Raw genomic sequence first — 27,316 nt, forward strand, 5'->3', positions numbered from 1 at the left:
GGAGGGAGGTCATGCTCTGTTCAGGGACCTGAAGAGTTGTTGCTATAGTTCATGCAGGGGAAAACTCACAGGTGACTGACTAATCAGTTGCTCTGCCCTTGGCCTTGGTAAACAGCATTCTCTCCCATCTGGGGACCAGCAACTACAAATTCCATTTTTCCTTGCCAACAGCCTCAGCATATGGAACCAAAGGTTCTTTGTTGATCCTAAAAAATATGGAGCTGGGGTTGTGGCTCAGTGGTAGAGTGCTTGCCTAGCTTGTGTGAGACACTGGGTTTGATTCTCAGTACCACATATAAATAAATGAATAGAATAAAGGTCTGTCAACATCTAAATATATATAAAATGACAAAAACAAAAAAATATACATCATTAAGGTCGAAGGAGCTTGGGAACCATCTGGTTCTACCACTTCCATTTTACAGATGGGGAAATGCCCAAAGATGGGAAAGGACTTGATTGGAATTACACAAGAAATCAAGGGGTAGAGATAGTTGTAGAAGTTAAATGACCTTTTTTTTTTTTTTTTTCTAATTTACTATATTGAAGCTTTTTAAAATAATCTTTAAGATTTATTTATTTTTTAATGTTTTGAGATGAAATCTCTCTTTGTTGCCCAGGCTGGCCTCAAATTCCTGAATTTAAGTGATCTTCCTACCTCAGTTGGTATTATAGGCATGTACCACCACACCCAGTTGTACATTATTATTATAATATCTAACATTTATTGAGTGCTCACTATGTGCTGGACACTGTTTTTAGTACTTTAAACAATTTTATAGACTAGGAAATTGAGGCAGATAGAAATTACTCAAATCTGTTTTCTGATCCCACAACTTTGGTGTTTAGTATGGTTTTAATGGCAGTCATCTCCTACCCAGTGGAGTAGAACAGTTCTCCATGTACAAGCCCCTCCTATTGAGAAATAATACACAGAGGACAACAACACATTTCCTGCCTTTTGTAAGCAATTGTCTTCTCCAAGCCTTCTCCCTTCAGTGTCATTGGGAAGATAGATAAGTACATAAATAACTGAAATCAGACTGATTGTGGTAAATGTAGTAAGGAATGTAAACAAAGTGGGAGTTTGAGTGAAAGAAAAAATCAATCCCATCATGACCAGAGATTTCCTGAAGGTGGGGAATTTCTGCTGGGTGGGAGAAGCTGCAGCTTGAGGGATGGTCTAGAGGTAGAGATGCACAGCATGTTTATGTGTGCCAGGGGAAAGGAGGAGTGCTGGTGAGGAGGGAAAATAAGCTGAAACGGTGGATTGTGGACAAAATGTAGATAAGGGTGGGAAGAACACTGACATTTATCAGTGTCTGCTTTGTGGTTTGCAGTGTGCCACATGCTTTACACTCTATAATTTATTTAATCCTCACAATCCCTGCAATATCCCAATTTAAAGATGAAAAAACCAGACCTCAGGAAGATTAAAGTGATTTCCCCAAGGTCAAGTAGCTAGTAAATGGCATAGCTTGGTTCTGACCTAGGAGGGTTAGATTCAAAGGCTGACCATCTTTCCCTTTTGCTGTAGGGCTCTGGGTACCATGACTTGGGCTGTTTACTCTGACTATGAAACAGGGGCTGACTGGAGCAAAGAACCCAGAATGGGGACATCAGTAAGGAGACTTAAACTGTGAGCCACAGTTTGGAAGCTGCCTGGTCTAGGTCTGCTTGATTGGGTTAATACATGAGCATTTTGGCAACTCCTGCAGGACCATAAATCAGTGCACTATCATCCTTAACTAGTGGAATCTTAAAATGAGTTTAGAGAAGCTAAGGGCACCCTTGTATTTTAGGCAAGGGTTCTGATGTGCAGTTGGCAGTTTGTTCCAGAAGTCTTCTGGGGAAGCAACTCATATGACATGTTCTGTTGCTTCATTTCCTCACCATTAAGTTCAACAAGAATCTGTAATGGAGGAAAGAGCACTACACTGGAGAGGAGACTGGCATTCAAGCCCTGGCCTGCTCATCCTCATCTGAATCCTCAGTCTCAGCTTCCTTCTCTGTAATAGGGGGGATTGGATTTCACTCCTGAGGACTTGTCTCCTGCTACTGTCATGTATTGCTTTGCCCTCCCTGATTTGGGGAAGATTAAGGGAGTGACTGAGAATGTGAACCTGAATTCAAGATCCTAAGGTTCAAGGTCCAGCCTCTCATTCCTATAGGAAGACAATAAGTAGGGTATAGACTGTAGAGTTGGACTGCCCCAGTTTGCATCCTGCCTCTGTAACTGTCCAACTGTATGACTGGCAAGTTATTTAACTTTGCCTAGTCTGTTTCTTCATCTGTAAAATGGGGATATGAATACTAGCTGTAGTAGGTGCTAAATGAATGTTAACTTTAATAATAATAATTCAAATTATATTAATGCCAATTTCAGCACTGTGTTTATAGAAAGTATATTTCTTAGGGCCATTTCCCCCACCATCTTACTCTGACATCACTGCCTTCTCTCTTTCCAGTGCTCTGTTAGGAAACTTGGAAATTTTGTATTGTTCTGTCACAGGGTTACAAATCTTGACACAACACAAAGTGCCTGTAGGAAAAGGGTCAATAAAAAGTGTGGCTTGCTGTGTGCAATCTGGAGGCTGAGGTAAAAGGTTTGCAAGTTTCTAGCCTTGGTCACTTAGTGAGACCCTGTCTCAAAATAAAAAATAAAATTAAAAGGACTGGGATATAGCTCAGTGTAAAGCACCTCAGGGTCAAACCCCAGTACTGAAAAACAAAGTCAGTGGCTTTTTAGAAAATCTTACCTGACTTGGGTTTTCTCCCACCTCTCTCCATAGTAAATAGGACCAGACAGCGTTTTCATTTCTTTTTGCACAGCTTTCAGCAAAAGTGCTAAGCAAGACCCCATCAGTTCACTTGCTAGAAAGAACAACAACAATGCAGTATCTCTGGAAAAATCATGCCTAATCTGGTTCTTTTCTCCAGCTTAAACCCCTCTGGCCTTATCTTAAGCTAGTTCTTATTGTTTCCTTTTCCATGAATATGGAGAAGTTTCTTCCTATTATAAAGGGAAGAGAAGATCAAGATTTTTCTCATGAGAACCTTTTCTGTACTTAAAGCTAGAATCCAGTTAGGCCTCATCGTCTCTTCTCCAGGCTAAACAGCCTGGGCTGCTTTCACATCACCCGTAAAACCTATTTTCCATCCCTTGGATCACATTGGTTATGCTTCTTTTCTTTCTCTTTGGTTTTTCTACTTCTTGGCACTGACCAGAATGTGCTAGTCTGCTAATAAGAGTCAAAAACAGTTTAAGAGGAGAATAACTTCAGAAGTTTCATTCATTCATTAGCATTTCTAAGTATTTGCCCCATGCCAGGCCCTCTGCTAAGGCATAGGGAACCCTGAGGTGACTTGGACATAATCTCTGCCCTCTCCTTAGCTCAGTCCAGGGGGAGGATGTGTAATAAAGCATTTTAAATACTGTGATCGAATTATGTACAGGGGTAGGAGGCTGGAAATTGTTTAGGGTAATAAGAAGCAACCCCTTTAGCTGGACTGTAGGTGGAGACTTCCGGAGGAGCAAGGAAAGCAGGACTCGGGAGGGCTGGTCTGAGTAACACTGGGGAAGCCACAGTGGAGCTCCTGTATTCCAGAGGCAGTGGCACCCATTAGAGGTTTTGAAGCAAGAATGAAAATACCATAAGCCTTAGTCTTTTCTGTGCCCCATTGATGTTTTCTGTCTTAAAAGTAATGTGATAATGCCTTGTTTGTATACTTTGGGGGTTTTGTCTCTAAGACTCCCATAGCAAGTCTAGTTCTTGAGCTCTGGAGAAAATCCATTTTCAGTCCAACAGGAAGTTCATGAAGGATGGAGAGAGAATTGGGTGCCCATCCAGGTACAGCCAGCCTATTTAAGACCTAACTGCAGGTCAATCTGTGTGGGTTTGGTCTGACTTCCCCAGACCAAAGTAGGAAGAGAGGCAGGAATGAAGAAAGGTTCCAGGGCTCACCTAGGTATTTGGTGAAGCTTGCTAAGAGGGGTTAAGCACTGTGTAAGTCAGAAGTTCTTGCTAAGGAGGAAAAGTGGCCCAAGAGAATTAGGAATGGTGGCAGAGGAGTCAGGGCTAACTGGGCCCTTAGAATCTTCAGCATATGTCTGAAAACAACCAATTTCTGTCTCTCTGTGCTTGGCTATCACTTTGTTACCTCCTTCTCCCAGGTGTGGTTTATAGAGTGGCAGGGTTGCTTTCTAGAGCCACAGTTGATCTGTGGAAGTCTTATCACAAGCTAGAATAAGAGTTACAGGTTACTGAGTGTCTCCTAGATGCCAGGCATTGGTGCTGTAGGCTTAATAGACACAAATTCATTTAATCCTCACAACAGGTGTATTATTGCTTCTATTTTATAGATGATGACATTGAAGTCCAAGACTACCTTGGTAGTAGATGGTAGGGCCAGAATTAGAATCCAGGACCTAATACTTGAAAGTCCATGTGCTTTTATTACCTCAGCTCTAGTGTGGCTCCAAATGGCAGAATAATACAAAGTTCATAAAGGAGTTCTGAGTTTCATTTTTGTTTTTTTCACTGTAGACCAGTTGTTGGCAAATTATGGCCCACAGTCCACAGCTGGCTTGCCCCCGTTTTTGTATGAACTGTCAGCTAAGGATGTTTTTTACATTTTTAAATGACTGGGGGCAATAAATGAAAATTTTGTAACACAAGGAAAGTATATGAAACTCAGAGTTCAGTATTCATAAAGTTTTATTAACATATGGCCATAGTCATTCATTTACATACAATCTCTGACTGCTTTTCCTCTGCAAAGACAAGACTGAGCAGTTGTGACAAAGATCACATGATACACAACATAAAATATTTGCTGTCTGGCCCTTTGTAGGAAAAAAAAAAAAAGCCAGCCCCTACGATAGGTAACAAGAAGGGACCAAATGGCAAGACTAAAAACAAAGAAAGTTTAAAGGTGTTCAGGGCCATCCCTGGAAGTGCAGTGGTTGCAGCAGGAGAGAGAATAACCTATTTCACTGGGCCCAAGAGATTTGGGAATAAAAAGCACAGTAGGCAGGACTACCCAAAGTGTTAATGTCTCTAAGGAACAATAAGGAGATACTATGAGGATGATGTAGTTTATTCAGATTCACTAGAGCCCTTTGGTGTCAGATACTATGTTAAACACTGGAAATACAGAGGTAAAAAAGATACCCCTGCCTTTAAGGAGCTTATGACCTGGTGGGAAGGCCACATATGCCTGTTTACAGCCTGCTGTGTTATAATGGAATTTTAAGGTCTCCATGAAATGCTGAGTGCATTAGAAACAATGTGAAGGGTGCTTCTGCAATTTGCAGGAATGCTTTCTGGAATTGCCCTGGGCCTTGAAGAATGAGTAGGAGTTATTTTACAAGAAGCTGAATATAAGACTCAGGGAAAACCTGACAGTGTGAGCATTTGGAGCATATGCAGTTGGAGAAGAAAGAGATACTGGAAATGATGTAAAGGTCCTGTGGCTGGGTAACTGGCAGAATGAGGTAATCAAACATAGAACAGAAATCAGGAGGAAGGAAGTTGTGGGTAGGGGTTAAGGACCCATCCAATTTGGGACATGTAGTTCAAGGTAAAATGTTGAAACATATCCAGATTCCAGAAAGCCTCTTTAAAGTTTTTGGCACTAAGGCCTAGAATTCAGATTTAAACTGGAATTTCAGAACTTTTTCCCTGGAAAAGGGGAAGTGCATATTTATTTAATAGAAAGAAGTTGACAAAACAACTTCTAATATGTGATAGCTAGAGCCATGAAATTAAAAATAGCAGTGGACATACAGAAAATTAAGTAATTACATTGGAAACTAGCAAAAATTACACACTTGGCATAAAACCTTGTTCCCATTTAAACCACCTATTGCTCTGCATCTGTTATTTCTTCTGGTACTATTACTCTTGCCTGTGAGACTTGGGCCAGACCACTAGGAGATGAAGCCAGAGTTTATTTGTCTCTAAAAAAGTAGGCAACACAGAAATGTCAGCTTTTACCTTCTGCATAAGACTGCTCAGACTGAACAGAGGGGTTCAACTCTGTCATCCTGGCCAGTTACACCTTTTGGAATCTAGAATTCCACAGTGGAAACAAAAAATGAAAAATTTTAATCGGAGTCCCACTACATCTTCCAATGCTTAGTGTCAGCATTTTCAGATATTTACGTGTTTGCTTTTAAAGCTTGGAGACGTCTATGACTGTTGTGTGCCAGTCTACTTCTTGGGGTAACTAACAGGGCTGGGGAACACATGGGTAGGTCTCTTATCTTCTCCGGTCCCCTCAGAGAAGTCAGCATTTTGATATCCTTTCTTCTTCTGCTCGAAGATTTTTGTGCCAGGTAAGATGAAGCAGGTGGAGAACTGAAGGACAGCTGTGTGCAGAAGCCTGTGAACCCATCCAACAGCAACACTGTTTCCCTTGGAATTTCAAGTTCGCTGAGGACCACTGCTCAAAAGTTGGGAAAACCCATAGGTAAGATTGAGTGGACATTTCACTTATCCTTTTAGATCACTCAGCATTGAAATTATCTGATTATTTCCAGGGGAAGGGATGGGCCCGAGATCAGCTAAGCAGTTGATGGTTTTTGGTATTTAGTTGGCTTAACTGAGTGGCCTTGTGTGCCTAAGACAGGTGCTTAGTAAGGAGGAACATGTTTCTTCAGAATAACAGAGGATCATAAGGAAACCATGCACTAAGTAAAACATACTTGTATACTTTTAACTACAAGAACAAAACAGCTAGCTGCATCATAGTGAACCATAATCAAGTACAGCAGAAATATAAAATGTGAAATTCTTGTACTCACCCAATCTCATTCTTCCCAGGGAACCATTGTTAATAATTTTTTGTATCTCTTCTTTTTGTTTGTTTTTAAACTAATGTATGACACATAAGATGACATTTTGAAGTGTTCTGTGTTCCACTCTGACCTGAGGTTTTGTTATGCCTGGAAGGTTATAAGTCCTGTCTCATTTGTAGATTTGGGCCAAATGAGAGTTGAGTGAGATAGCTTTAGCCTGGTCTCTGAGTTTCCATAGTGCTTGGCTGCTGTGTCACCCATCTCATCTGAAGCTTCTCAGTGGCACCACTGTCTCCCCCTGCTCCCCATCCCCAGGCTGTGTTCACCCCTTCTCTGACAACACTGTTCTTATGTTTACCTAATTTTGGTTAAAAAGCATATATTCATAAACATATGTGAGGGTCCCCCTCTGTGCCTGACTGTACTGGGCCATAACGTGGAGAGAAATAACACACTGTCCCCTCTTTCAAGGAGACTAGTAGCCTTTGATCCTCCACTGTGTCCAGTCATATGGCAGGACACGGACCAGTTCTGCCTCTGTGGTTTCCTTCCTCCCACTGAAACATGCCTTGACTTTCTCTTCCTTTCTAACCCTGCAGTCCACGCCCAGATATAGGACTTTCTTGCCTTCCCCTGAACTGTTGCAGGGGCCTCGGTCTCCTGTCTGTCCCCAACCTGCAGTTTGTTCTACATATCACAGCCAGTTTGATAGCCCTAAGGCACATCCTCCATGGTCCCCACCCCCTCCCCATTGCCTAGTACAGTGGTCCATGAGTGTGCTCTGCAGAAATATTTCCAGGGGATCTGCAAGGTCAAGAGGATTCTTATGATAGTACTAAGATGCTATTTGTTGTCACAGGAAGTGCAAGTGCCTTAGCACTAGTCAAGGCAATAGCACTGAGCTGTGCTAGTGGCCATTGTATTCTTCACTGCTGCACACTCACAGTTTTTTTTTAAAATGCCATTTTCATGTAAAAATGTCCTTGATGACTGGGCATGGTGATTCATGCCTGTAATCCCAACAACTCAGGAGACTGAGGCAGGAGGATCACAAGTTCAAGGTCTGCCTGGGTTACTTAATGAGACTCTATCTCACAGTGGGTTGGGACAGGGTGCTGGAGATGCAGCTCAGTGGTAAAGTGCACTGGGTTAAATCCCCAGTACTCATAGGACTGTTTCAGTTGCACACTGAAGGAGCTTTTTTTTCTTTTTTTCTATTTTCACTTTCATGTGAAAGGATGACTGTTGGTTGTTGAGGGTAGAAAGAAGACAGGGACCAGGTGCTGAAGGGTCTTGTAGGGTATATTAATGAGCTTGGGTGACCTTTTGTAGCCTGCCTTCTCTCTATTCCTCACCCAAGTCCTTCTTGCTGCTTCGTTTTCCCCCTTCCACGTCCTTCCTCTTGTCACTCCTTCCAGCACAAAATGCAGTGCAGCTCTGAAGACTGCTGTGATCTCAGAATCAGAGCAGAAGAAGATGGATCTTTGGCCTTTGGAAATCTCACTACCCCACCTCTGATTGAGGCCTGTTGTGGATTGCCACCCAGACCCCAGGCAGACCTCACAGTCGGGTTCACGACAGCTGAGTGAGATCATGTATGAGGCTGCCCAACCTTCCTGGGCAGAAGGAAGAATACTTTAGCTCCATGGAATTTCACTTAACAGATGGTCTTCTGATTGAGCTGATTTTACCTGTGGCTCTTTGCACCAGTCATGTTAAATTTGATTGACTTCTGCTTAAATGTTCCCTTTCCTTGTCTCCTATATAGTAATGATGCCATCAGAAACCACATCAACCAACTACCAGGTCAGGTAGGAGAAGAATGTAGGCTTACACCTGATACCCAGAATGCCATGAAATAATGTGATTGGACTTTGGTTTGTAGCTCATATTCCATACATGACAGAACACAAACTACAAAGCTATCTCAGAGCATGATGAAACTTCTGATAGATTAAACTTTCTTTTTTCTTTTTTTCTTTTTTTTTGTACCAAGGACTTAACCCAGGGACATTTTACCACTAAGCCATAGCCCTTTTTATATTGAGACAGGATCTCACTAAATTGCTTAGGGTCTTACTAAATTGCTGAGGCTGGCCTCAAACTTGCTATCCTCCTGCCTCAGCCTCCTTGTTTGCTGGGATTACAGGTATGTGCCACCACACCCCACTAGATTAGACTTTAGACTAATATAATAAAGAGGATGTAGTAATAATGTCTTGTATTTATGTAAACTAAAGCAGTGCTGCCCAACTTTTTGACATCAGAGCACATGGGAGAAAATGGTAGTGTTTGACTGCATGTACAGTGAGCCCAGGGGCTGGAGGCCTGATGAGGGATAAGCATCTTACAGTACATCAGTTGGGAAGCTCTGTACCAAGGTTTATAAAAAACAGCATTCTCATTAGTAGCTGGCTTTCACTGGCTACCCCTCCTGCCTTTCAGCATTTATGTTTAAGTACGGTGCAATGGTTAAAAGCTTGAATTCTCAGCCAGATCATCTTAAGTCCCAGTTCTGCCACTTACTAGCTTATGTGACCAAGGGCAAATCATTCTATCTCTTTGTATCTGTTTCTTTTTCTGCAAATTGTGGGCAATAATTATGCTTATCTCATAGAGTTGTGAAGATTAAATGAGTGAGTATATGTAGTATAGAGTCTGTAAAGTTCTTAGACATTGTCTGGCCTGTGGTGACTGTGTACACTGTAAGTGCTACTAGTGGTAGAGTGCACCATAACTACCGCGGCCACTTCAAAGGCACAAATGAGCTGGGTCAGTCTCCCTGGCCTGCATGTTGCCTCCTCTGTCTCACATGGCTTAGTTGTGGCCTCCTCTTTGGAGTGTCTGTCCTATTTCCTTCAGTTTCCTTTTTTTTTTTTCTTTCTGTTCTTGTGTTTTGGTGCTGGGGATTGAACCCAGGGCCTCATACCAGCTAGGCAAGTGCTCTACCACTAAGCCACATCTCCAGCCCTCGGTTTCCTTCCACTGTCTCAGCTTGGCATTTGTTTGGGCCCTCAGCTGGCTGATGCCTGAGGAGGCAGCCAGGCTCGTGGTTATACTCTTTAGCTTGTTCTCGCCACTCTTCCTTCTCCAGAAGGCCCTTGTAGCTAAAGGAAGTGTTCAGACAGGGACCTTGAAAGGGCTCAAGTGGGTGGGTAGGGGAGCAGGAGCTGTTTGCAGAGCCATGTTAGTCAGATAACCCTGTTTGCTATCACCCACTAGATGTGACAGCTGGTGAGTTCTGTACAGACTTTGTCAGAGTATGGAGTGTGGATCTGGTGGCTTGGGGGAAAATGTGCTGGCTCATCAGGCTTTATAAGAAATGACACAGTCGTTTCAGAAGGTGGGCCTTGAGGAGAGAACCTGTTGCTGTTGCCACCTTCCCACCCCTGTGGGACTCCTTGCCCCTCCCTGTCACTCTGGAACTTCTCTGGGCCATTCCCTGGGCAGATGCCAAGTTGAATCTTGGATCCATATCCTTAACACCTGCTACACTTCCAATACAATCAGTACTTGTTGGCTAACAAGTTTCACAAAGAAATGAAATATATAATGTACTTATGCACACAAAAACATGCATCCCTATTTTACAAAGAAAGCAAGATAAACATGCCTAGGAATGGAAACACTGATTCTTATTGGTGATGCTGGTCTTGCTTATGATCTGATCTTACCTCACTCCCCCTGTATACTCCATGCTTCAGCTGGCCTGAACGATGTGCAGTGGCCCTAACCATCCATGGCACCTCTCCTGCAGGCCTTAGGGTGCTTTTCCTCAGTCTGAGAAACTCTCTGCCAGCCCCACCCTGTGCAGTTCCCACTCACCCTTCAGGTGCCCAGCTAGTCAGATTCCTCTCTTCTGCTCCACAGCACCTGGAACTTCCCTGTCACAGCACTTGTCCTACCATATTAAAATTGTTGTACATGTCACTGCTGCACGGGTAGATGTGTTCCTTGTGTTCTCACTGTCAAGTACTAGAGGATCAGTAGCTGCCCAGGAAATACGGCAGTGGTGGAATCAGTGTGCTTCTGTGTCTGGTTTCTTATTTGATCCTATGCCTTATGACTTAGACAGCCCAGCCTTACTCTTACCCATTTTGTCCAGAAAGAAACTGACTCTCAGAGAAGCTGAGCTACTGGCCTGAGTTCAGGCAGGAGTGGGAGCCACAACTTTCAGGATCCAATGTTCAGGGCATTTTTTTGTCTGTTTTTATAAAGTAACTTCTTTTAAAAAAATAAAAGCAGTTTTTTTGTTTTCTTGTGGTGTCAGGGATCTAACCCAGGGCCTCCGGCACACTAAGTAAGCACTCTATCACTGAACTTTACTGCCAGTTCCTTCATTTGTTGCTTTTCATAATTGTAAAATTAATATATTTATCAAACCAATAGTCCTAAAATAGTTTTTCATCATTGAATGTTGAATTTCAATACAGAGATATCTAGTTACAATTTTAAAAACCATAGTCAGATTCTAAATTCCAACATGTATTAGAGAAAAATCATTATGTATTTCACTAAGAAATAAAACTTGATTTAAAAAATAATAGCATAAAAATAATGTTGCATTGTATACAATTTAAAGAATACTGAAAAATATGAGGGAGAAAATAAAAATCATCCCACCACACAGAGAAACTACTATAAATTAGAATTGGCCTGGGCTTGAAAGGCAGCATTGAGTTTGAATCTCAGTGAGAACATTAACTAGATGTTCAGCATTGGTAGGTTATTTAGCCCACCAACTGTCTACTCTGAGCTTATTTCCTTACCAGAAATATGGTAAAATATTTACCGTTTGGGATTATTATAAGAATGAGACAAATATAAAATACCCCCAGCACAATGTCTAGCACATAGTTGTACACTTTAATATATAGTAGTGTTAACTGTTTGTGTGTTTCTATCAGGACTTTCCATTCCGTTGTGTGTTCATGTGTTTGTATACATACTTGTGCATGCACATATGTTTTTGAAGCATATTTATATGTTTAATTATATCACTGGATCCTCACAGCAACCCTGTAGGGTAGACAAGGCAGGAGTATTTTTAAACCTATTCTATAGATGAAGAAACTGAGATTCTTAAGAGGCAAAGTAACAACAACAACAACAAAAAGGCAAAGTAACTTAGCCTCAGTGCTGTCTTGTAATATGTGAACCAGGACTTCTGCCCTGGTCCCTTGATCCCAAGCCCACATGCCTTCCTGTCGCAGTGTGCTGCTTCTCCTATTCTACCTCTACCTCCACCAGTCACACATATGTGGGCTGCTGAGCCTGCCCAGGATGCCCAGGAGGAAGGCAAGGACTGGAGGCTGCAATGCTGGGAGCCTCCAGACCAGCTGGGTTCTGTTTGGAAACTCACAAGTGCTCACTTCCTCCTCTAAAATAATAAAACGGGCTTTTGCTAGAAAGTTAAGGACATTTTGTGTTATAGGGCGAGTGTGTCAGGGAACTGATAAAAGTCCTGAACTGAATTCATAGAAGCGAGTAGCCTTCCTCGGCCACATTTCTGTCAGAGTGTGCAGTAGGTACCTAACAAGCCTGTGTGACACACACTGCACTGATGGTATGTGCATCTTTTCATGTCATTTCCATTTCAGTGTGCAGTTTCTAGGGGCTGATATGTGTCTGACACTATACCATGATTTAGAGACAGAGCTCCACAGGGGACAACTGTGACTTTAGGAGCATTGGAGTACTCAATAGTGAAATCAGCACTGAACCACAGCTTGCAGGGGGTTGGGAGCAGAGGATGGTGTAATCACTACTAGTTCTGTGCAGTGATACCACGGTGTTTGCCTAGTGCCTGACTGATTTCCAGAGTGTTTGCACAAACCCTAAAGCATCTGGAGTTATCAGGAGCTGCAAAGGGGCAAACACTTTGAGCTAGTTTGATGGTTGAGAATTCCTAGGCCAAGGGCAACAGGCAGGCCAAGGTGTAGCTTGACTGTGGGACCTTCCACCTGAAGAAACATTTATCTAGTGATTGCATGTGTACTGAATTAAGGTCCCACAGACCTTATGGGTCTGATTCATGACTCTCTGAGATAAAGAGATGTGGTCCACCTCTAGATGGGGAACTAGCAACCCCTCGATGAGATTATGACACCTCTCCCAAACCCCACGTCCCACTGTGAAAACAGGGAAGTTAAGCATGTTTCTTTCACTTCGCCATCTTCCTACATTTTTTTCTCCCTAGTTTCAAAAACAACTCTTCTTCAACAAGTTGTGTTTGCAAGGAAAGTCTTAACCATTTGTCCTTCTGGCGTACCCTCTTCCGTTGAGATCCATGCAGAATAAACCAGGTACTCTATCTTTGTGTGTGAAGCCATAAAATCTAATATTGAGTGTGCAGCGATGCCCAGAGGTATGCTGCTTCCCAAGAGGCTTGCAGCCTGCTGTGGTAAAGAGCAAGTATAAATTGCCACTAACAGGGTTTTCTAGCTAGAGCCATAAGTATGTCTGAGCATCCCCTGTGAGTCACAATGCCGCCAGCTCTCTTGCTGCTCCTCCACACCACCTGCCTGTTGGCTGTTTTGCTTGTCAGCAGGTTCCCCGTTGGAGTGTTGCGGGTGGGGAGAGGCTGAAACCAAAATGTGTCCACTCCACAGCTGGCTTACAGAGCCGCTGATGAGACAATAGGTGGGACAAGAGTTGACACCGGACTGCATGCAAGGTCAGAGCCAGAGGGACAGTGGTCCCTCCTTCTTGGCCTGCTGCCCCATGTCCAGTGTCCCCTCAAGCTCCTGAAAATAAGCGACCCTGCATTTTATTACTGCACAATTTCTGTTCAGTATATATGTATTTTCCTTCTAATATACCTTGGTGAGGGTAGGTGACTTAGTACCAGTGTTTAATTATTTGAATTCATACAGTGTTGCTGTCCCCAGATGTAGCTTGTGCTTGAAGCTATTGGGTAAAATAGTATTTTGAGATCATCTGTGGATTCCCTTTATCCGTGTGTTCATCTGTTCTCTATCCTAATGTAGAATTTAAAATGCACTGTCATCAGATTCCAAAGATGGAAGGAAGGAAGCACCTAACCCGAGCTGTCAGATACTTGGCTGCTTAACTGTGCTTCCTAGATCGTGCTGTTGAAAGGTGCATTCTGTGTGCTTCTCCTAATATACTTGCCTCTGAGAACAGCACAGAGACGGGCATCAGCACTAATCAATCTTCCAGGCAGACTTGCCATTTCTCTGATTCGTGTTCAGCGGATCCTTGGAGAAGGGAGTAGGCCTTTCCCCTTAGCAGGCAAAAAGCCAGCTTCCATTTTAAAATCTCTCAGAAAAAAAAAAAAATTCAACACCCAGGGCCTGTGTTTATTGAAGGCTGGTCTAAAGTCTCTCACACCGTGTGCCCCATCAGCACTCGAGTGCCTCTATTTCAGAAGGATGTAGAGGCTTAATCACCCTGGTGGGGATTTAGACCCAGAGACTTCGGAGAAATCTTATTATTTCTAACTGCAGGCGAAGAGTATTAAGGCTCCACTCTGGATCAGGGGCATGACATGTTCTATAAGTAATTTATCTTTAACAGGGGAAGGCCCCTTACTAGAGTGTCCCAGAGACAGAACTGTGATTGGGCACTGGCTCATGGTTCCTCCTTTTCTCTTTTCCTGTCTCAGTCTCCTGCTGCTCCTTTCTGTCGTGACCCTTTCCTGCCCGAGCTGTCCAGTTTCTGTCTGCCTCAACGCATCCTCCCTTTAACTTGGGCACCAGATGCCTTCCACGGAAAGAGAGTAATGTTTTTGCAATAAGTAACCTTATCCAGCAGCCTGGCATAGATGGTCAACTGCAGGTTCTATGTGGGCGCTCCCTGCACCCTCTCTGAGGACAGAGCTGTGGAGGGGAAGGAATGCTTTGTGCTCCACAGGCACCCAAGTCTGTGTTCTTGGACATGAAAGAATTTGGGAGTATTCTCAGTCCCCTGTCCAGCCCTCTTGTTACCTTTCCATAATCAATCCCCCCAGAATGCCCTTCACCATACCCCTGTGCAAATCCTCTGATTTCATCTGCATCAGTTCCTGCTTCCCCACCCCAATTCTTGCCTAGTCCTGCCTTTCTAGTGCTGAGCTGAAGAGTGTCACAGGTGGGGCTCTGCTTGTGGATTCCTTTTCTGTTTGAGGACTATGGTTTGACGGGTGGCAGATCTAAATCCATGTGCTAATGAGCTTGATTAAAGTAGGTTCTAATCCAGCCTGCCTGCCTGAGTTCCTTGCCACAGTTAATGATCTCTTATAATGGTTTTGCCTTTAGTTTTGCCTCCTGGGTTAAAACGAATCAATAGTCCTCACAGATACTTAAAAACCATCACTTAAAGCTCCAGGGTCCCCCCCACTACCTTTTTTTATCCTTCCTGGTGAACTTACAGCTTGATCAGTACAGTGCCGCTTCCCTCACATCTCCTCTTGTCTCCCAGAGATGGGCAGCAGTGAACCCCTTCCTATCGCGGACAGTGACAAGAGGAAAAAGAAGAAGCGGAAGGCCCGAGCCACTGACTCCCTGCCAGGAAAGTTTGAAGGTTGGTCCCACAGCTTTCCTAGAACTGGGCCTGTGTCTCCCCAAACAGAGGATGAGCATCCCAGTGCTCCTGGGTACAGATCATAGGATGCCCCATCTTGGTGCCAGCCATGGTTATCTGTGTGATGGGAGAAGACGGGTGGGTGGATTTACACAAGAAGTGACAGAATGACAGGGGTGGGAAAGCTCTCAGACGATGCACAGGCATCCCCAGAACAGTCTGAGCACCCATCAGTGGGCAGAAAGACCAATCTATCAGTTGCACATGGAGTGAGATTGCATCATGTGTCCCCAGCTCCTTTTCAGATGTTATCCTGCTCCCAGCAGTTCCTGGCAGGGCCACTGAGAGGTAGAACAACCATATAAGAGGAAGCAGGAACCACCAAGGGCCACGGCTGCAGGTGACATGGCTTCCCTAAGTGGAGAACTGGACTTTTACAAAGTGTAGCTACTCAACTGGTTGCAGTGGCTCATGCCTTTAATCCCAGATGCTCTGGAGACTAAGGCAGGGGGAATCACAAGTTTGAGCCCAGTCTCAGCAATTTTGTGAGACCCTGTCTCAAAATAAAATAAAAAGGGCCGGGGGTGTAGCTCAGTGGTAGAGTGTCCCTGGGTTCAGTCTGCAGTATGCAAGGAAAAAAAGAAAAGGAGTGTAGCTACTTGTGCTGCATGTGTGTGACTCCTTTTTAAAGAGTGCATGCTGTGTTCAGGGGACAAGATGTTGGGTGTGGGGCATTCTGTATACAAACACTAGGGTCATATCTGGTGCTGTTATCACTGGGCATACGAGCGGGGAAGCAATTCACTGGATGAGTCTGCTAAGGACTGAAAGGATCAGTAGCTGCTCTTCAGCTATTTTTTTTCACTGTGAGACCTGAAGGAGCTTCCCCTAATGGGCCCTTTTCCCAACCTTGCAGGCACACCAGCAAGTTGATTGTTTTGTAGAGTGGTTCTGATAATAAGCACTTTATGAGTCAGAACATTGGACTCCAACCACCTAACATCCTGTGGAGTATAAAGGGCTAATGCTGAAGTGTGCACCGTGAGCGAAGCATGTCACCTAAAATACTTATACAAACAGCAGCGTGCTATCTGTTCTTACAGACACCTGTGAGAGCAAACTATGATGGATCCAAGGAAGTACTTAGTGCAGGGGTTAGCAGCCTTTTGCTCCCCAGGGTTTTAGAGTAGTTTGCAAATCAGTAGGCCTTTTGCTCTTTCAGTGAGCTCAGGGAGTTTTTCCTGTTAGGATAGCCTGTGCAGTCCTGTACTTCTCATGACTAAGAACAATAAGATCTCATGTCAGGTTAAAGTCTTATGCTCGGTCTTGTTGCCTCAATAGAAAAAGAGCTGGGTAGTGGAGTCAAGGGAGGATGAGGTCAGCGGGACAAGGGCTGTGGTGGAGACACAGAGAACTTGTTCTACTTTGTGAACTTGGGCAGGTCCCCTAATGTTCTTTCAACCAGGCCTTTTACTCTGTTACAACCATTCTGACTCAGTACCTAAAAACTGAAGGCATCATTTGCAACCTCCTACTATCTCTGTTTTCCTGTGGGTGACTTCTGAAAATTTCTCAGAAACCTCCAGTGTCTGTGGTATAAATCAGAACTGTGTTTATTCCCCTTTGTATCACCAGTGCATAGCATGGAGCTTGGCACATAATAGGAGCTCAGCAAATGAACAAATGCAAGAATGTTTATTCAAATCACACCTCTTCTATGAGGATCCCCAGGTTCCCCAAGCAGATCTCCTTCTCCTGCCCCTGTCCCTTTTTTCCAAACTAGTCCCTCTGTGATAGTACTCACAGCACCTGGTTTGGGGCTGCTCTTGTATGTATCTGTCTCCCCACAGGATTGTGACCCTTAGGAGGGATTCTATTTTATTCCTCACTCTGCCCTGCTATGCTCTCTGACACACAGTAAGTGCTCAGGAAGTAGTACTAAATTGAAACCCTTTCTCTGACCTCATTCCTAAAATGAGGAACACTATATGGTCTTGTTGAGAAACTGAGTCCTGTGATGTCTGGGAAGCCATGTGCCTTGCCCATCACTGAGTGCTAAAGAGCCATGGTGTGCCTGGGTGGTCAGATCCAGACACCAAGTAACAGAAGCTCTTCTTCCCATCTTTGCTTGCAGAGGATGACTAATCTTGTTATTCCTCTCATCCGTTTCACCCCTAGATATGTACAAGCTGACCTCTGAATTGCTTGGAGAGGGAGCCTATGCCAAAGTTCAAGGTGCCGTGAGCCTGCAGACTGGCAAAGAGTATGCCGTCAAAGTGAGTATCTCATCTGGATACCAGGCTTTACTTTGCAAATATTCATTCCCAGCTTATCCTAAAGTAAATAATTTCATATTCTATAATATGGTGCTTAGTAAGAACTAGGACTTCAAAGCTAAACTTACTGATTCAAATCTTGAATCCAGTATTTGGGCAAGTTACTAACCTTCCTGTCTTCCAGTTTCCCCATCTACATAATGGGTATAGTAATAGAACCTATATAGAATTGTTCTGAAGATTAAATAAATTAATAAGCTTGCTTCTTGTTACCGCAACCAAAGTCCAGCTTCAAGGAGTGGACCGCCAGTTTTGAAATTGCCCTGCCTGACTCTGTTTTGACAAACTATTACTATTTGACTTTGGGCAAGTCGTGGAATCTCCATAAGACTCAGTTTCTGCATCTCTAAAATGAAGGTGATAATTCCTGCCCTTTCTTTCACATAGGGTGATTATGAAGATAGAAAGTAAAATGAACTGATAGAGGTAGAAACACTTTACCAAGTGCTCTACAAGTAATATACATTATCACAATAATGAAGATTAGAACTAAAATGACCAGAGCACTCAGCTTAGTTAGCCGCATGTCTTGGAGTGACTCGTTCCTGTTCTGTGCTCTGTACCACTGACCACTCAGTGTGGAAGAGGGATGATGGTAGAAGAGTGGTTCTCAAAGTCAGGTCCCTGGACCAGCAGCATAGTGCCACCCGGGAGCTTGTTAAAAATGCACATGATCTGTCCCTACCCCACATCTGCTCAATCAGAAAGTAGTGGTGGCCCCAGCATGTGAATGTCATAAACCATCCATCCAGGTGACTCAGATCCTAACTGCAGTTTAAGAACCCTGATGGAGGGCATGTTGAAACTGCAGTGTGTGTCAGAGCACCCGAGGACCACACAGAGAGCCAGGTTTCTCTGTAAGGGAAAAGGCCTGAGTCTGTTTTCACCAGCTTCCCCAGGTGGTTGTGAGACCCACTGTTTGAGAATCACTAAGGTAGAGAAAGGATCTTTCTGCAATTCAAGATGATTTCCAGGCAGCCATCTGAGCCACCGTGTCACAGTGCTGCCCCTCCCGGCAAGCTGGGCAAATCTCCTAAAACAAAGGCACACTGTTTTCCACCAGCTCTCCACAGTTCCAATTGTGATTGGAAAAACACTTCTGCTAAGCTGCGGGGTGTTGCTTCACCTGGTAACAAGTGAGCTACCGCCATTCCTTTTTGGAAACAAATTGGTATAAATTACAAATAATTTTAAAAATTATGCATGTGATAAAAACTACAAGTATAAATCATCTTCAAAGGTTTGATACATCTGGATGACAGACCTATTTCTTCCAAGTTGGGTCACAGGAGAAAAACCTATTCCTTGCTCCATGTCCCCCTGACAACTTTGTGCAAACACCAGGCCCCAGCTTGGTAGGTCTTTGGTTTCAGCAGTTCTGCCATGTCTTGTGTCACTTCTACTCTCTAAAAGCTCCCTAGAGATAGGCTACTTCTCTCAGAGTAGCTCTGCAAGACTTTATTTATGACACCTTTTCCTACAGGCATCCTTGATGAACCTCAGAGTCGGAATGGAATATCCAGATAATCTACTTCAAGTTTCCTCTAAGAATCCCTAAATAGTTGCCCATGTTTGATTCCCCATCTCCAATGGCCAGAGCCCATTACCTCCTCCAAGAAATTATACTGTTGCCGAAGCTTGCCTGCCGGAAAGTTCTCCCTGACTTGGACCTTAACTGCTTGGTGAATGAGATTGAATAGCTTGAAGTCAAATAGCTCCTATTCCCCAGCACTGCATCTCACTGACTGCTCAGAAAATGAACCCACAAGTGGTTTACTAACCGATGTGGGCTTATTTAGAAAATTCCAATTGGTCATGGATGTTTGTGCTACAACATATTGGAGACATTTGAAGTGTGCCCAGCAGTGTTTAAGGAAAGAGCAGGACATCATCATCTGAGCTGTGAGGCAGGGCCAAGCTCTGTGGAAAACTTGCCCACAGGCTCCTTTTGGGTCCACAGGGTTGTGGATGGGCTTGTCAGTCAGTTGCCACATAAACCACCTGCTACTCTGTGGGCTTATGCATTGCTGCAGTTGGCATTCAGCAAGCATCTCCAGGTAGAGGAATGGAGGGAGCAACCCACAATTTTATAGGTGAGAAGGAGGCTCTAAGTGCTGAAAGAAGCTGTCTGAGATAGGAGCAGCTTTGGGATCACCTTCCTACATTTGGTATTATCGTAAGGGTTAACCGAGGTTAGGTATCTATATCATTTAACACAGGGACTGCCAAAGAGCAGGTTCTCAGAAGAGAAAGTGCTGACCTCTGCTTGGGGAAATTGCAGCATGGCATCTGAGCAGGAGTTGGAGGCTTCAGTTCCTCCTCACCCTCCCCTTCCTCCAGCTCTAGAAATTTCCTCTGTAGAGGACATCACTTCTTAACCATAAGGCAGAAAGCTGCCCTTCAGGAGAGGGAGCCAAGTAGAGGTAGCTCTTTGTCTTTCTGGCTGCCTCAGTCTTTGCTGGGCAGCTGGGGGCAGCAGCTTTCCTTGCTGTGGCGTATGGCCAGAGTCAAACAGGCTCAGCTGGGCTGGAAGCCCTCGGGCCAATCTGCTACTTCACCAGCAGAGCCACAGTGCCCTCGTCACAGCCTACTCCACACTTCCACTGGAAACTGAATTTGGACTGTGTTTGGCCTTGCATTCCCCAGAGAGCTCCTGCTGAGAGGCTGTTTTGAAGTCAGGTGGGTGTATGTGATAGATTTTATTCTTCCCGCAGATCATCGAAAAACAAGCAGGGCACAGTCGGAGCCGGGTATTCCGAGAGGTGGAGACGCTCTACCAGTGTCAAGGAAACAAGTGAGTTTTGTGCTGGGGACTCGCTGCTTCTCTAGGAGACATTTGACCACAGAAAAGGAGCTTACTTCACACCATCCCCTAACCCCAACACTTCGAATAAAACTCCTTCCATCTTTCTGTGGGAGACAGGGAAGGAGGGAGGGAGGAGAAGCAGCAGTACCCACCCCCCAAGAACCAGCCTCTCTAGGTGAAATGCTATAATATCACCAGTCAAGGTTAAGTTAGAAGAGTCTGAACCAGGGTCTGTTTGCGGGTGGAGAGGGAGATGATGTTTCATTTCTTCCAAGTGCCTTTGAAAGCTGGGTCACTGAGCATCGCCTGGTAGAAATCTTTAGGGCTGCCTAAATACCAAGATGAGGACAATGAGGACATTAAGAATATTTGCTGCTGTTCCCTGTTCCTAGTGTCCTTAATCTGCACAGACACTACCAACCATGCCAGAGCCAGCTCTAAACCTCCTGGCCTGATAACTGGGCCACAGTAACCTCCAACCCCATCTCAGGCTGCTCCAAATGAGTGGCCCTCCCACTGTGGCTTTAAATCAGGGTCACCTCCAAGACTGGCTTCCCCCTCTCTCCCTCCATGGCAGGGTCAGCAGGGAGCCAGTGGCCTGGTATTGATGGCTTTGTCATTAAGCTTGGAGGACAGGGGCTGCTGTTGATTTAACTCCAGGCACTGCCTCTACAATCTTCTTTCAAATTAGGCCATTTTGGCCATCTTATTTGGACGCCTTCACACTAGTAAAAGCCTCGTGTCTCCCAAAGTGGTCGGCATTTTTTATGAGGGACAGATTTTTATTTTCAGCCCTGCAGCTTCTTAGTTCAGCATTAGAGACTCCACTTGGTTTATTTCATTCTTCCAAAGAAAAAAAACCCCCAACACCTCCAATATCCAGGCCGGTGGCTTCCCTACTGAGTTACAAGACGACCTTGTTGGCAGAGCACTGCAATACTCTGGCAGACAGAGAGTGCTCACCGGGGAAGGCCACAAGTGCTACAGTGGCCAGGAACGCGGCCGTTTCATTAAGCAGCGCTTAGCAGTTAGGGTCTAGCGGTGCCCACGTTAGGCCCCAAGTCTATTTGACAGATGTTTCCATTTTCTCCAGGCAATGTAAATACTGCCCCGTGATTTATGGGCAAGAGGGAGGGCAAGTAATTATTTGCTGCTTGCCTCCAGGACACACACCTACTATTCAGTGTTATTAGCCGCAATTGCTTCCAGTCGGCTGCAGATTTTATTCAGTTTAATGTGACCGGGACTTTTTTATAACTCTACCTAGTGGGTTTTAGGGTTGGGGTTTGACAGCACGGACTTGGCGAAAACACCAGAGACTAAACATTATGGAAAGATAAGGTGACCTGAATCTTGCTAACACCATTGGCTGCTCCTCAAACATGGGTCTTTAATAAGCATTCTGATTTCAAGTTGATTTCTGCCCCACTACAGGGTGTTGTATATTTTTTCTTTGTATATTTGTAAGTGGACTTTAATATGTAATACAACCTCCCCCCATTTTTCCCCATTTAAGGAACATTTTGGAGCTGATTGAGTTCTTTGAAGATGACACGAGATTTTATTTGGTCTTTGAGAAACTGCAAGGAGGTACTTTCTGTTGAGTATGTGTTTGGACTTTGGATTAAGACCCAGGGTGGTGATCATCCATCATGAATCCAGAGACTTCTAAAATGAGTCAAGCTAATAAAAAGGATGAAGGACTTAAAAACTGCCCTTGATTTGGGAGAAGGGAAGCCGGAGGGAAGGATGATAATTAGCATTTTGCAGAGCTTAGAATGTCACCTGTGTGGGCATTCTATAAATGCCTTTTCATTATAATAGGAGTCATATATAGATACATTTAGTGATCAATTTATCAATCCCTGTTTTGACATATTCACTATTTAACTAAATTAATTATGGGGTGGAAGTGCTAGCTTACATTGTGAAGTCTAAAAAGGCTAAGCAGAAGAGAGGAGGGCCCCATTGTTTGGGATACAGACCTGTGACAGGGGAGGCCAAGAATGTGCCCTCCTTCAGATGGGAGGATGCATCTTGCCCACCACCGCTCTGCTCTCACCCACATGCATATCATTGGGATGTGTGTTAAGCTGCTTTCCTGACATAGTGAAGGGGATAAAGAAACCCTTTCCCTCCCTGTCCGTCACCCGACCCTAGGACAACATTTGCGAGGTGAACGTTATGGAGCTGAGTGGAGGGATACACGGAGGGGTTGGTGGTCACAGGAGCACACTTTAGAAACTAACAAAGCTAGTCTTAAGTCTAGCGCCATCACTTACCAGCTGCATGTCCTTGGGCAAGTCCCTTAACCATTTCTCATCTGTAAATGGATATTGATAGCACACATCTCAGGAGGTTGCTGTGAAGATTAAATGAGATAGTTCATGGGAAATGCCTAGCACAGTGCCAGGCAGGCACTAAGGCAACAGTAAATGTTGGCTACAACTGAGTGTGCTGGGGGATGTCTTAGAAATAAGTAGAATATTACTTTCTGCCTACCCTTTTAACAAATTTAGAAATGAGACTCAATGCAGCAGGACAAGGTAGAGCAGAGCTGGAAGCTGGTTTTCTGAAAATATTGTCTAGCATGTTGGGATCCTTTGACTGTTTAATCTGGCAGGTGAAAGAGCTTTGGCAGTTCTCATTTTTCTCAGCCCTTCTCCAAACCAAAAAAAAAAAAAAAAAAAAAAGGTAATAAGAACCATGGACCATTTTTAGGACACAGAAATGACATCTTCAGCCCAGAAGTACTGACTTCCAGTAGTTGGTGTAGACCACATGAAACCAAGTTGTATGTTCATGCCTGAATCTGTCCCCATCACACACCAGGACCTGAATTATGTGTTTGGAATGCTGGAGGCAGCTGGGCTCCTCTGTAGCCACATCACTAAGATGGACACTCTACTGATGCCAGACCCAGAGGGTACAGAGGGTGTGTTTGGTTCAGGGCAGTCCATCCCCCGAGTAGTTGGACCTTAAGTCCTCCTAGGGGAAGTCTGCACTAGCTCTGCAGCTGAATTCCTGGGCCTAAATCCTGTCTCCCCCACTTACAAGTGCATGATCTTTGGCAAGTCACTTAACCATTTTTGGCATCAGGTTCCTCATGTATAAGGTGGGGATAATTATATTACCTATGTAATGCAATTGTGGTGAAGATGAGATATTTCTTTAAAAAGCATTGCACAGTGCTTGGCACATAGTAACTACTAGTAAATGTTAATCGTTGCCAACAAAATGAATAATAACAAAGCAGAAAGTTCAGGAGGTAAAGCAGTTCCTGCCACACACTTTTCTAGACCTTCACGTATGTAAAGGGTGTGGCATTTCCATTGGAAGAATTGTGCACTTGTTTGGATTTGAGCTCAGATGCAGAGAAGCAAATGTCTCTAAGGCCCACTCAGCCCCACTTGCATTTGTTTGTTTCTTTTGATTCCAGAAGCCAAATCAGCCCCAGTGGTATTAATATTTTTGCCATATAAATGATTGCTCTCCGCACATCTGACTTCCTCACAAACAGGCACAGAAAGTAGCAGTCTAGTTTTGTTCAGCAGATATATTCTTGTCCCTCCTCTGTGCCAGGGCCCACACTTGGAGCTGGACATTTAACAATGAGTAAGTTATGTCCCCACCCCAAACTTGTGAAAATTGGCCCCTAAGAAAGTATACCTACTAGAGCCCACAAAGGCATCCTCCCTTCCCTTCTGCTCCCCAGGCTCCATCCTAGCCCACATCCAGAAGCGGAAGCATTTCAATGAGCGAGAAGCCAGCCGAGTGGTGCGGGATGTTGCTGCTGCCCTTGACTTCCTACATACCAAAGGTGATCCGCGCCTTCGCCTGGGTGGGCGGGTTGGGCTGGCCAGCTCTGAGTACCAAGGAAGAGTGGACAGGCCTGGCAGGGGGCTTGTCCAGGAGATGTCGTGGCTGGCAGGCAGCTGGAGATTTGGTCATACTCACCCTCTGGAAGGGGAGTGGGGAACTCTTCAACCTGCTCTGGGCTTCCACTCTGAGTGGTGGAGAGATGGCAGAGCTGTTAAGCAGGGTAGGTCTACAGGGAAAAGAGGGAGGGAAAAGAATGAACTTCACAGTGAACAAGGTGTGTGTGCACATGTGCTGATGCTCCTTTCTTGATAAAGAGCATTAAACTCATGCATGATGCCACCATTCTCTTATGAATTTGTCATTCCTTTCAGTGTTTTAAAGTACATGACCTGTATCTCTGCCTTCAGCATTGGTGTGATAGGATATATGAGTTTTATGTATCTTGCCCACAGTAAATAAAAAATGCATTTTCTATTCATATGAAAGTTTGAGATAACTGTTGAACATCACAGTGGTAACTAATGAGTTGCTGTTTGAATTACACTTCACTTGCAATCCTTTTCCTAGGACTAATAATTTAAGTACTTTTGTAGTGAATGAGATATTTTTGCAAATCAAGCATTTTGACATTTCCATAAATCTGTTGGACTATTACATACTTTTTAAAATTTGGGCTCAAAAGCAGTACAATGGGAAAAAATGAGTTCTGGCTTCACCTCTCTTCAACTGTGCGCTCTCAGTGTCGATGCCTGCCCCTTAGAGTGATGGTGAGGATTTGGAGAGATGAGGACATCATCCCCAGTAGTTAACACTTAACAGGGGACTATTCTAAGCCTTTTATATATATGAATTCCTTTATGTGGTTGTGTGCCTTTTCTGTATGTATTGTACGTTTATAGAATAAATGGAGCATAGTTCCTGGCACATACTAGTTCTTCCTTAGATATTGTTCCTTCCAGTTTCATCTCCCAGCAGTCAAAAAGCAGTTACTCCTAATATTAATTCCCTTAAAGTAAAGCATTCTTCAAGGTGGGTTGTGGAGGTGGAGCAAGTAACGTGTGACTTAGCTCCACTCCCTTCATGTCTGTGACTCCTGGTCAGCCACGCTGGTTGTGAGCATTCAGGACCAACTGTAGGCATGCTGTGCACATGTCCCACTCCATGCCAGTTACACGGTGCAGGCTGGTGTGACAGGTAGTGAGAAGTTCAGGTTCATTGATTCCGCCTGGTTTCCTCCAGTGGCTGAAAGAGATCTGCAAACTGACAGTGTTCACAGTGGAACCCTAACTTGCACCTGGGATGAAAATTCCTAGAAGTGGGTGTCTCCACTTTCCACAGCATGATGAATAGCAGCCGTTCTGTCTCTGAAAGCTGGGATGCATGTAGGTAACACCTGCCTGACAAAGATTTACAACTGCTCCCCAAGCTGCCTCTGTAGATTGCAAAACTGGGTCACGCTTTTTACAAGAGCCATACCTTGGAGGAGGGGTAAAGGCGGTTTTATTTTTTATTTATTTATTTATTTATTTACAAGAATGCACTACGGGGAATGAAGGCTGGTGGTGTCTTAGGAGTTTTGAAGTGCTTGTTAACATCTAGCTGGCCAGCTGCCCATGTGACCAGAAGTTGGAGGGGATGAAAAACGATTTCCAGCTGAACTTGGCTGTTTTCTAAATAACTTCACGCTGGGAAGATGAATTGGGCAAGAATGGGTAGCCCTGAAACAAGTTCCATACTTTTAAATACTGGACACACTGTAGCTTAACCTCTGGGAAATGAACTGGAGTGGCTCTATAGCTGGTGCGTTCACACAGGCAGGCCCATTATGACAGCCTGGCTCTCTGCATTCTCAGGCTGGGGGATGAGTGGGCCATGGGTACCTATTTGAAAAGTAAGGCTCTGTGTGCGGCTCATGATCCTTCTGTGGGAGCACTTGCTGTAATGGAAAATATCCTTCACTTTTAGTGCAGTGAGCAGTAGCCCGACTCAATTTGTGCAGGCTGGGCTGAGTTGCTCTGGGTTCTCATTCAATTAGGTGACTGATGAAGTTACTTAGCTTCCTGGAGCTCCGCTTTTTCTTCTTAGTGAAGTGCCTCAGGTGGGCTGGGCCTTTGCCTCTAGTAGGAAATGGGAGGGCTGCCCAAGCAACTGATCATTGCAGGTGACTAAGGCTGATTCTGCTTTTACTGCCACCCCAAGATCCTCCCCTGCTCTCCAGAACTTCGAAGTAGACTTTTGCTCAACTTTCCCAACCTGTTCCCAACCTGTCCTTGTGCCATGGGCACTTCAGGAGGAAGGAGGAGGGGCAGGTTTCTCTGTCCTTGGCCAGGGCACCCCAGCCCTATTTGTCAGTTCTTTGTCCTTTGTCCTTTTTTTTTTTTTTTTTTTTTTTTTAAAGACAACTTTATCCCAAGTGCCTTCTTGGACAGGTTAGCAGCTTTTTTTTTTTTTTTCCGCGGGGGTGGGGGACAGTTGCTGGGGATTAAACCTAGGGCCACTTAACCACTGAGCTACATCCCCAGCCCTTTATTTTTTATTTTGAAACAGGGTCACGCTAAGCTGCTTAGGGCCTCACTAAGTTGTTGAGGCTGGACTCAAATTTGTGATCCTCTTGCCTCAGCCTCCCAAGTTGCTGGGATTATAAACATGTGCCACCATGCCTGGCAGGGAAGCAGCTTCCCTCAAGGGGTAAGCTACTACTTGCAGCCCTCTGCAGATCTAGCTAAAATGCAGGGTGTCGTCTCTGAAGTACAGCACCCTGTGGCCAAAGCTGTCATTGCAGAGCAGGTGAGACCGTAGTTAGACAGAATGGGGATTATCTAATACTTGGTCCTCCGAACATTCAGGGAATCATGCTGAAGGAATCTTTCTTTTTCTCTCTATTTTTTTAAATCAGCTACACAAGAAGAAATGAGGTAGAGCAGTCAAAGTCCCCCGAGATGTTCTTAAACAAGGCACTAATTATTTCTGCATTGCTGTTCCAAGCATTGCCGTTTGCAGAGCTCTCTGCTCTGCTTTGTGTTAGGC

At 44.4% G+C, this 27,316-nt stretch overlaps 1 protein-coding gene across 4 annotated transcripts in view; it reads left to right on the forward strand.

Moving 5' to 3' along the window:
- The window catches only part of Mknk1 (MAPK interacting serine/threonine kinase 1), a 39,800-nt gene that overhangs the window by 2,311 nt on the left and 10,173 nt on the right, over nt 1-27,316 (forward strand). For 3 of the 4 annotated variants that reach the window (XM_047519662.1, XM_047519676.1, XM_047519683.1), the window contains exons 2-8: nt 6,328-6,474; nt 13,002-13,107; nt 15,224-15,325; nt 17,504-17,601; nt 20,376-20,455; nt 21,984-22,057; nt 24,183-24,287. In XM_047519662.1, the coding sequence (XP_047375618.1) occupies nt 13,092-13,107; nt 15,224-15,325; nt 17,504-17,601; nt 20,376-20,455; nt 21,984-22,057; nt 24,183-24,287 (475 nt within the window). In that variant the 5' untranslated portion in view covers nt 6,328-6,474; nt 13,002-13,091. The remainder of the gene's footprint in view (nt 1-6,327; nt 6,475-13,001; nt 13,108-15,223; nt 15,326-17,503; nt 17,602-20,375; nt 20,456-21,983; nt 22,058-24,182; nt 24,288-27,316) is intronic. The other variant, XM_047519669.1, reaches the window with a different exon arrangement.

Source organism: Sciurus carolinensis, chromosome 1 (assembly GCF_902686445.1).
Source record: "Sciurus carolinensis chromosome 1, mSciCar1.2, whole genome shotgun sequence".
Lineage (NCBI taxonomy): Eukaryota > Metazoa > Chordata > Mammalia > Rodentia > Sciuridae > Sciurus > Sciurus carolinensis.